At 44.1% G+C, this 10,390-nt stretch overlaps 1 protein-coding gene across 2 annotated transcripts; it reads right to left on the bottom strand.

Moving 5' to 3' along the window:
- Positions 1-309: 309 nt before the first annotated feature.
- ube2g2 (ubiquitin-conjugating enzyme E2G 2 (UBC7 homolog, yeast)) lies at positions 310-9,603 on the bottom strand. 2 transcript variants are annotated; one of them, XM_020635455.3, is made up of 7 exons: positions 9,443-9,603; positions 8,603-8,638; positions 5,911-5,956; positions 3,531-3,649; positions 2,605-2,745; positions 2,267-2,416; positions 310-542 (listed from the first exon to the last, which is right to left on the bottom strand). In XM_020635455.3, the coding sequence occupies exons 1-6, from the start codon at positions 9,483-9,485 to the stop codon at positions 2,304-2,306; spliced, it is 498 nt and encodes a 165-aa protein (XP_020491111.1). In that variant the 5' UTR covers positions 9,486-9,603; the 3' UTR covers positions 310-542; positions 2,267-2,303. The 2 variants fall into 2 exon arrangements, with proteins under 2 accessions (XP_020491111.1, XP_020491110.1); XM_020635454.3 differs by lacking the exon at positions 310-542 and having other exon boundaries at positions 1,799-2,416.
- Between the last annotated feature and the right edge of the window lie 787 nt (positions 9,604-10,390).

Genomic DNA, 10,390 nt, shown 5'->3' with positions numbered 1-10,390 from the left:
TATTGTTGCCCTTTGTTTACTGTGTCTCCTTCTTCTTTGTTGAATTTATTGGTGGGCTACACTGTGTCAAGCTGCTATGATGTCACTCTGTCACGTCGCTGACGCAGCTATCGCCATCAGTCTCAGTTCGCGTACGAAGTCAGGTTGACTGTGGCGCAGTAAACTGTCCTGAACCAAACCAGAGCGCTCGGTGGAAACGGCTCTTTCCTGACTCAGAATCAGAGAATGATTTAAATGAAACTCTGTGATTGGAGACTTGCTGGAGAAATGCATCCTGGGAGCTGTAGTGAAAGGAGGCTCACACTCACAAACAGAACACACAGACGTTGTTTATTCTTCCCTCGGTTTATTTCACAAAGTGTTTTCAAATGAAGAAACTATCTTAAACAAACTTCCCCTGAGCTCCGTCTGAGCGCGCACAGATCCTGATGAAGACGAACATCATCATCGTCCTTTGGGAAGAGATAAAGTGCATAAAGTCCGACTGAGAGAAGCGAGAAGCTTCGGCTCCACCTGACGGAGAATCGGAACAAATGTTTGTCCTGAAAACGCAGCAGAGAAGAAAATCAGCTGACATCACATCACGCCAACAGCGGAGACGGAGAGGACGACCCGAAAGCAGAAAACGACATTAACTTAATTATTTAGTAATAAGTAAGTAATACCATGTTATTTTAATCAAGAGAATCAAAAAAACTTAAAATTGCACAAAAACTATTTTGTAAAAGAGGGAGGAGCTCCTCTCCAGTCCCTCCCCCTTTTATTACATATTTATATAATATTTGTGCGATTTAGACCGTATGCAGTCTGAAACTTTCAATAATGTAAAACAGGAAAGAACCCAGTATTGGCAGTTATCATGGCACTACAGGTGTTGCAGCGATGGAAGCGAGCAAGAGAATTGGTTCAGATAGAAGTGACTGTACCCAACCTAAAACGCCTCTGCATGTTTCTACAGCCTCATTTCCACTAAGCTGTCCGGTATGGATCAGTACAGTTTGGTACGGTTTGAATTGGTAAAGCCTGATCCTGTTTGCGTTTCCACAGCCAACCGTAGTTACCGTACTTTTTTTGAGTAGGCGGTGTGTAAGCCGGATGCCGTTAGCCGCGTCAGCTACGTAATAGCGTGACATCATAGCAGCGCGACACAGTATACCCTGCTAATAAATTAGAAGAAGAACACGACACAGTAAACAAAGAGCAACAATGGAGGTCATCAAGCAATTTGTGGTCTTTCTCATTGGCTTGTGGTTCTTTGTTACAAAACGCATTCGACCAATCAACAGACTGCAGTGTTTAGGTCCAGCTTTTAGGGTCGGATTGGTAGACTTGGCACCCCAACAGAAGGGTAGCAAAAAGTAGGACAGTACGGGACGGTAAGTTGTGAACTTTACCGACTTCTGATAGTGGAAACGCCACAAAATGCGTGCCGTACCGTGACGAACCGAACTGAACTGCTTGGTGGAAACTGGGCTTAATAAGCTCCACGAGCAGAAACGTGCTCAAACTAGGGTCAATATTGGAGATGCTTTTGAAAAATGGACAGAGGTTAGAACACAGAAAGGTTTACAGACCAATTCAGAGCTGGCTAAACACTGAAGCTTCAGTGTCCACCACATGGTAACCTGTGTGAGCATCAACTCTAGAGAGGAGGGGCTGGGGGGAGACAGCTCTCTACAAAGTTTAGAATTTAAACTGCAGTACACATTTTAAACACTTGGGGTCATAGTTACATATTGCTACTTTAAACTTTGTGATATTTCAGAGCTTGATTTGAGTGAATCACTTGCAGACCTGACTCCACCTACTGTTTATTCATCATCAGTCGTTGAAAATATTTTATTGATTCATTAGATTTTTTTTTCATGAAGCGGTTCTGTGAGGGTGGGGGCGTTTGATTGGCTGACACAGCGACCTGCAGAGTGATGATGCTGCTGCTGTTGGTGTGGCGATGATGATGTCACTGATTTCGTCTTCTGTTGACATTTTCTAAATTTGAAGTTTTCTAAAATCTTGTTGTCTTTTATCCAAATGTCTGATTGGCTCCCGTCAACCATCCATTCGTTTATTGATCAGTCCGTCTCCACAGCACTGTGTGTGTGTGTGTGTGTGTGTGTGTGTGTGTGTGTGTGTGTTTCACTGGTTTCCATGGTGATGGGGAAGACGCTCACATCTTCATTCAGTCTCCAGGTGTTCGTCGATGTTTGCTGTGTGTAAAAAGACGGCGAAGGAGGAGACATTAACACATACACACACACACACGCACTGAGTGCTGGGCTCGTTGCCGCCTGATGACATCATCCTTAGAGGCCCAGCGACTTCCTGACGATCTTCTGAGCGAGTTTGTAGAACTGCTCTCTGTCCTCACGCCACATTTTAGATGCGTCAACGTTTGCTCCGCTTTCATCGTTCGGCTCTGAGAGGGAACAAGGAAAGGAAACAAGGAGAGGAGACAAGAGATTATAAAAGATAGGAGAAGAGGAAGCAAGTACAGAGCCATTAGAGAAAGGAGCAGCGCCCGGTCCTGCTCACCTGAAATCATGTGACATGTGTCATGTATGTGTCACATGTAGACTGACGTGATAATCAGCGAGGTGCGTTTACCTGCGAGCATGCTGACCACGGACAGTAGGATCTTCTCCACACTCTGAACGGGACTCCACCGCTCTGCACTGCTCTCATAACCCATCGGGTCGTCACCAGGAGCGTGGAGTATGGAGATACACACCCGGCCGTCAGGATAGACTGAGGAGGTGGAGGAGGAGGAGGGAGGAGTAGCAGAATGGGGAGAAGGATGAAGAAGAGAAAGGAGAGGAGAAGGAGAAAGTCATCAGAATCAGAGCGTGACTTTTATAAAATCTTTAATCAGTCCCATCAGACGGACTCCTGACCCAGTTTGATGAGATTTGTTTTAAAAAGGGATTTGTTCTGTTTTTTTGTTTAAAAAGTCATTTCATTTCCTAACGTTAACTAGAGAGCGCTCCCTAAAAGACGAGAAACCTTAAAAAAAACTAATGAGTCTGGAGAAGTTGTTGAAAAGTTGAGAATCTGTTTTCACGCTCCTGAAGGTTTCTAGATAACAGCGGTTGGACTGCTCCTGAAATCCTCCTCATCTGGTTGTTCACACGTGCACCTCCCTGAAGGAGTCTGTCCCTGTGTGTGTGTGTGTGTGTGTGTGTGTGTGTGTGTGTGTGTGTGTGTGTGTGTGTGTGTGTGTGTGTGTGTGTGTGTGTGTGTTTGATGATGATGATGATGATGATGAGGGGTCACAGGCGAAGTGTCCCGTCCTCTAATCAGTATGGAGCGTGCTCAGACCGACTCCCTGCTGTGACATCATGGCTCAGTCCACTAATCAGAGCGCTAATGATAGTATGCTAACAGCATGCTAACAGCAGCAGAGCGGTGCAACACATTCTGATTTGTCTCGTGAAGCTTTCAAGTCACACTCAGAGTCAGCAGGTCTCTGACTCGGGTCTGAACGACAATGCGGCTCAGTCTGGTTTAAATAAAGGTTCAGGGGTTTGACTCACTGTTGGGGTGAAACATGTCGCAGGTGAACCTCATCTTTGGAGGACTGAGCGGGTAATCTGAGGGGAAGCTGAGGACGGCAGGAAACACCCCTCCTTCAAAACACGTGTCCTGAGGACCCCTGAAACACACACACACACACACACACACACACACACACACACACACACACATTAGCTTCATGTATGTGCACACACACACACACACACACACAAGCTTCATGTATGTGCACACATGAACATGTCAGCGCTGTGAAGTGAAAAGATGAAACAGATGGATCTTTCTCAACCTTCAGAGTAGATGACAAGTAGTTGTCACACTTCGCCACCGCTCCCTCAAACCCCGCCCCCCCCCCCCCCCCCCTACACACAGAGTGTGTTTTTTGTCACTGTGTCGTGCTCAGAGATGGTTTTCATCACCATGGCATGCTCCGAGAATGTTGAGCATGGTTGGATGTTTGAATATCTGCTCACAGTCGGTCACTTCCTCTTCCTGTTCTAATCCGTTCTGATCCGTGATAGTTTATCTGCAGATTATTAACCACACGCCGCGCTCTGATTGGCTGCTCTCAGGATGTGAGCAGGAGTGTGGTGAAGCGTGCAAGCTCAGCCTCAGTTCGATTAAACCCGGAGCTGTAGCAGACGTGGGTGTGTGTGTGTGTGTGTGTGTGTCTGAGTGTGTTTCTGTGTGTTTCTGACTTGGTGTGGGTGTGTGTCTGTTGTCTCAGGTAATGATGGGATGTGAGCTGATGATGATGATGATGTCACTGTGAGCAGGTATGCAGACAGGTAAAGAGAGCAGGTTAAATTGAAGGGCAGACTGAACACTTCTGGCACGCCAACAAAGACGACAACAAAAACAGGAGGCCGAATTACAGCGAATGATGCTGCTGATGCTGCGTTCACTGACATCACGTTCACTGCAGCTTCTGACTGACCAGAAATGTCCACAGGTTGTAGGCCAGGTGACGTTAAATGACATGTTGGAGGGATTCATCCTTTCAGTGGCGTTGAAATGACCATGTGGACGTTCCGGAGGTCAGTGAGGCGGAACGACAAGTTTTTTACAGGATGCTCAGACAACAATGAAGCGGCCTTCTGGCTCTAGCTGTCCTTAAAGAGGCCTCCAGGTGCCTTCTAGAATTCCTCAGGGATCTTAAGGAGGTTTTGGCGAGACATTAAGATGTTCTAGGGTTCCTGTTGGAGGTTCTGACAGTCCTTGAATAAGTAACGGTGGTCCTGAAGGAAAAATCTACATAGCCAGAGACATTTCAGAAAAAGAGCTGTGTCCATTCCCTTCAACCAAAAGAGTTCAATTACTACAACACCCAAAATGCACTGGGCGGGTTGACATCTAAGGTCACTCCCAGACGGTTCCCTTTTGGCCTGACCAGCACTTCAGGTGTGTGACGGAATGTTAATACAAAGCAGGTTTCCATATGTTGACCTGTCAGAGAACCAAAGAGCAACTCAGGCAGTGTACGTTTGTCCAAATCAACGGCTTGATCGTCTTCCTGTCACCTTGCAACTTTCCCGGGCGAAGAGGAAACAGCCTTGGTGTTTTTTGGCTTATATAAACTTTGAAGGATCCAGAACATTGCAAGCCGTGGCTGGTACACATGCGTGTGCCCCTCCCTCTGTGGAGTTGGCAAATTAATTAAGAGGAACTTGCAACTCTTCCCCTCGCTCCTCCCCGGTGTAATGGTTTCAAGAGTGACCGTGCTAACTGGTGACCTGCAGCTGAATGTGCCTGTGGTTGTCAGAGTTAAACCTGATGAGTCATTTTGAAGTTATAACAAAAAACTAAATAAAGTTCATTAGGACAAGTTCAGCTGCAAGTCACCAGTTAACACGGTCACTTGTTAAACCGTAACACTGGGTGCTGTTGCTGCAGCTGCCTCCTGCTCCTCTGCACGCCGTTATTCCTCCGCTCTGTTTCATGTCTCTATGAGTCTGACTCCAACACATCACAATCATTTCCCTCCATATCCACAGAAGCTCTGCTTTGGGCCGTGTGATCTCACGTGCCGGTCTTCTAGTCGTCATGGTGGAGGTTAAACCTGAATAACGTTCAGATGATCTGGAGGGTTAATCAACCCTCAGCGTTGCCTGGAGGCGTCTGCACAGAGTACATAAAAGTGCAGTCAGAGACATTATATAACACCATTTAAACCTCCTGCTGGGTAACTTTATGCAGGTTAGTTTGTGAGCAGTGACACCTGCTGGTCACCTCCGACATCACACCCTGCTGGAAACACCTCAGATCAGAAACATCAAACCAACGTAAGTCCTACATATGTTCTGTTTCCACGGTGATGTTGTGACCCTGACTTTATGAACGTGTCGCTGCTGTTTAGTAAACATAAATGATTCTCATACTCACATGATGAGAGCCTCCCACTCAAAGAAGTTCTCCTCATTGGCTGGACCTGCAGAAACACACGTTTACTATGTGAGCTGCGAGTTCATCAGGGGTTAAACATGGCAGGGTTTTTCCTGGCTCAGAATGGGCCTTTGGGGGGTGACTATACCGCTGTAGTAAATGTTCGTCCCGCGTATTACAGTATAGTCTACGAGTCTGTATTACGTTATTTGACAGATCTGCGCAGTTCCTGTTATTTCTGACCATTTTATAAAGAATATTATCAATATGCTTAAGTTACTGAAACCCCAATTATATCTGGTAAAGAGCGGCGGTCACATCCTGCCAGTGCATTTCACCCTCTTCCTATGATGGCTGCTCTTTTCCTTTGACTTCCTACAAAATAATAAATTGTGTTTCGTTTTACATACACATTTGTTTGAGTACATTTATTTGAGTTACTAAGGTATTATGTCAAATAATCACAGATTTAAGTCACAGATGATTTGGATCATTTGATCAGATCAGGAAATTGAAAAATAATAAAAATATATTTGCTGGCTATAACGCAGCGCTGTTTGATAGACTGAGTGGAGAAGTTCTCATACAGCTGGTTGACATTACGATCGTTAAGATATTGATTGTCGATAAAAGCAAACACGGTGGAAGTGAACGGAGAAAAGTTGAACGTGTGTTCCTGACTGGGTCCATACGGATAGCGGATCAACCGTGTTCCGTTGCACTACAAGTCAACAGGTGCGCGCGGTGGTTGTCGTTCCGGTGTGTGTGTGTGTGTGTGTGTGTGTGTGTGTGTGTGTGTGTGTGTGTGTGTGTGTGTGTGTGTGTGTGTGTGTGTGTGTGTGTGTGTGTGTGTGTGTGTGTGTGTGTGTTTGCAGCCATGTATGTTGGTGTGTCTCGTCTCTGCGTGCCCCCGTGATGACCCATCTGCAGACAGCAGAGGAGCAGGGACAAGTAGCCGCAGCTACATCATACTCGGTTTAGTATAGTTTTAACATGACTGTTGGGATAAATATTTACCGCCATGAAGTTGATTGCTCTTTGAAATTAACTCCAAATGGAAAATCAACCCTCATTTAGCGCTTGTGGGTGTCAGTGGAGCGTCCGGAACCAGTCAAAAGAAACAAACAGTCAATCAGCTGGCTATCCAGCGTGAGCCGCATTCGTAAACGGATGAGAGGAGAGATGACTGCTAGAAGTCAGAGACGTCGTATTTAAGTTTATGTTCTGCTTGTTCAACAGTCGTTTGATGTATTGATACTTTTAAAATACATTAAGAGAGGATGTGATTTGCAATTTGAATTGTCTTTTTTTTCTTTTGGCGCTCATGATTTTCCTTTGGCGCTGGTTAAAACCTCTTTGGGGGGCGCCAAAGAATTCTTTATGCAGGAAAAAACGCTGCATGGCCGCACATCAAGCTAACCTGAAGACCGACACGGTTTCTATTATTATTATTACACATCTAAACACAACAGACGAAACACTCTGCAGGTTCAGAGCTTTCCCTCCATTTAAAAAAAGAATCCCGTCCACACACGCTCAGTTCTGAAAAAAACGTTGTCCAAGCACTGCAACGGCTGTCATGAGCATGCCAAAGACAGACCAGCTCTCGTCTGTTGGGGGCGGGGTTTGTGTGGTGGGAGTGTTGTATTAAGCAGCAGTGACCTCCGTCACCCAATCAGGCGTCTCTGCCCATCAACATAGTGGGAGAGTAACTGTGTGTGTGTGAGCTTGTAAAAAGTCCAGTTAGCATCGTTAGCACCAGCGCTAGTTTGGTTACGTCTGCCATCGCACTAATCTCATGTAAACTAAAGTGACAGCGTTGCACAATGACGTCACACCGAGGAGAAAGCGGCACACAGCGTGACATTACAAGAACAAAACTCTGTTTTCCCCGTCAACACAGAAAAACCTTAAACAGAGTTTCTGAACATCTTCACCCTTTACTAAAGGACACTTTACAGTGACCTGAAACGCCATTAGTGTACAAAAAGGTCAAAACTTACAGACAAGGCGGAGTTTGAAAAAATTCACGCCTATATGTGGACGAGGCCTGATGGTGCATTCATGTGCTCCTCGGATGGTCCCAGTTTCCGAGTTGGGAAGTTGTTCTTCCGACTTTGATGTGCAATATGTGAATTAATCAAAAGTTTCTTAACATTAACAAAACATATTTTGCGCCACATGTTGATGCCGAACGTGACATCAACTCGGCCACATGTTTTTTTTTTGTTTTTCTGATGTGTCTGACATCACATGAATGCTTCATTAGTCAGCCCTTCCAGAGAGGGGGCGTGGTCAGACACAGCTAATTTACGTATTTAAAGGTACAGACAAAGAAACAGCCTGTTCTGAGCAGGCCTGAAATAGAGGGGTTTATAGACATGATCAAATACAGGATGAGAGTGGATTTAGAACAAGAAACTTCACACACATGTTTTGACGAGCTCTGAGACTTATTTACACTGAAGAGGAGGAGCATATGTGAGCTTTGACACTGAGGTGGCAGCAGTAACTTATAAACCATTAACAGTGTTTTCATTAGTATTTAATCTGAAGCCTGATTATTAGTTTGTTTTTAAATATATAGCACAACAATCTCTCTGTAATAATCCAAAACCTGCAGAGGAAGATCTCTCCAAGTGTAAAGGAATTAATAAATAATAAAAAAAGTGTTTACTCATGATCCACTCACCTGCAACGATCCCTTCAGGTGGGTTCAGGGTCAGCTCTGAAACACACACACACACACGCGCGCACACACGTGAGCTCTCATTTACTGCTTTATAGAGAGTAACACCTGTGTGAAGAGTACACAGATGTGTTAGCTGCTAGCTGAAGCTAACCGCAGTCTAACAAGTAACAACCATTAATACTTTAAGTGTAAACTACACAAAACGTGTTATTATCCTTAAAGTTATTTAATCTTCCATATGTTGAAATAGGACTTCATATTTATCTTACATTAAAGCTTATCTCCCCCATCTCAAAAAGTAAGAGAGCTAACCGCGATTAACTCCGACTGCACCAAACTCCATTTGAAAAACAAGAAAAAGTATGATTTTGAAATTTATTAATATTTAAATGTATGACTATATTCAACCAAAGTGTTAAGTTTCTATTCTAAACTGTAACCTTCAGTTCGGGAACATTAAAACGTTACTTCATGCTATTTAAGTGAAGTTAAGCGTGTAGTTCAGAGAACAGGACTGTTGTTATTTACGAACAGTCAGCCTGTTTTATGAGGCGCGCTGACGGGGTAATAAATCGTTATTTCACCGTGATTATTGCTAAAAGGTCAATTATTATGATCCCGTATATAAGTTAAACTTCATAAGCTCATCACACTTTTAAATATGAGGTGTAAAACGGTAGCGTATCTACAGTCAAGCAGAAAGTATCTGAATTAATACATTATTTAAAGGGGTTTGGTTAAGAGGGATTAGCTCGATTTATCTTAGCCTGTTTGCTAACGCTACAAGTTCTCCCATTGGTCGAATCAGGTGTGACGACACAGCTGGGCTCGTTCACTCACGTTTATACTCCGCCATGAGTCTCTTCAGCGCGGTGCCCGCCATCCCGGTTTACCGGAGAGCAAACACAAAAACAAAAAAACTGCTCAGAGTTATGCTTTTAACTCCACAACCGGACCGTCGTAGCAGCTCATCCACTGCGCATGCTCGGATTGTGGTTTCCTGTTGTTTCTGTGAGAGCGTTTCCTGACAGCGCCCCCTGCTGACAACCTGCAACAACTGCTCGAGGAATACACTGATATAAAAGAAATACCTGTAAAATACTTCAGTTTGGGTAAAATTATTTAACAATTAATCATTCACATACGGGTATCTAAAAGTTTTATCAGGTTAATATTCTTTAAACTAAAACATCTATGCATCCATGGTGTTTAACAGAGGTGCCAAACCTTCTTCCCCCCTGTAGCCCCCCCTACTGGTACCAAAGGACCCCAGCAGAATTAAGTGATACCCTGCTGTCAGAAATTGAAATATTGTATTGTTTTCATTGATCAAATCCAAACAGAAAAGGCCTGGACACACATTTAGACCTTTGTATGATTTAAGTTAATACGTGTACAGACTGCACTTTATATTTGCACAGACTATCTAGCATCTGCAAAAACTGTTCTATTCTGCACAACTTCCATGTATGTGTTTGTGTGTGTTTTCCCTCCTCCTCGGCCTGGTTTAGATTCTGAACAACAATAAATGAATCAAGAATATAGAAATCTCATTCTGACAACCCCCCCCCCCCCCCCCCGAGAAAGTTAATAAATTGTGTCTTAATATATAATTGTGTGAATTCTGTTTTCTCAGCTGATTATTCTGTATTGATTTTTGACACCTGATGTGTTGGTGCGTCATATTGCCATGGCAACACAAAACTGTTTCTGAACATAAAAAGTTATACAGGACTTTAAACTACTTTCAGGTTTCAAACCTCATATTTAAAGATCCACCTGTGTCTC

Source organism: Labrus bergylta, chromosome 13 (genome assembly GCF_963930695.1).
Source record: "Labrus bergylta chromosome 13, fLabBer1.1, whole genome shotgun sequence".
Lineage (NCBI taxonomy): Eukaryota > Metazoa > Chordata > Actinopteri > Labriformes > Labridae > Labrus > Labrus bergylta.
This window is presented reverse-complemented; position numbering and strand designations above follow the sequence as displayed.

Excerpts from the sequence above, each read along its gene's own strand:
- ube2g2 (XM_020635455.3), bottom strand. The coding sequence starts at position 9,485 with ATGGCGGGCACCGCGCTGAAGAGACTCATGGCGGAGTATAAAC. Across the intron at positions 2,746-3,530 it reads CGACATGTTTCACCCCAACA|TCTATCCTGACGGCCGGGTG; the intron begins GTGAGTCAAACC and ends CCACCTCCTCAG. Across the intron at positions 2,417-2,604 it reads CGTGGTCAGCATGCTCGCAG|AGCCGAACGATGAAAGCGGA; the intron begins GTAAACGCACCT and ends GTTCCCTCTCAG.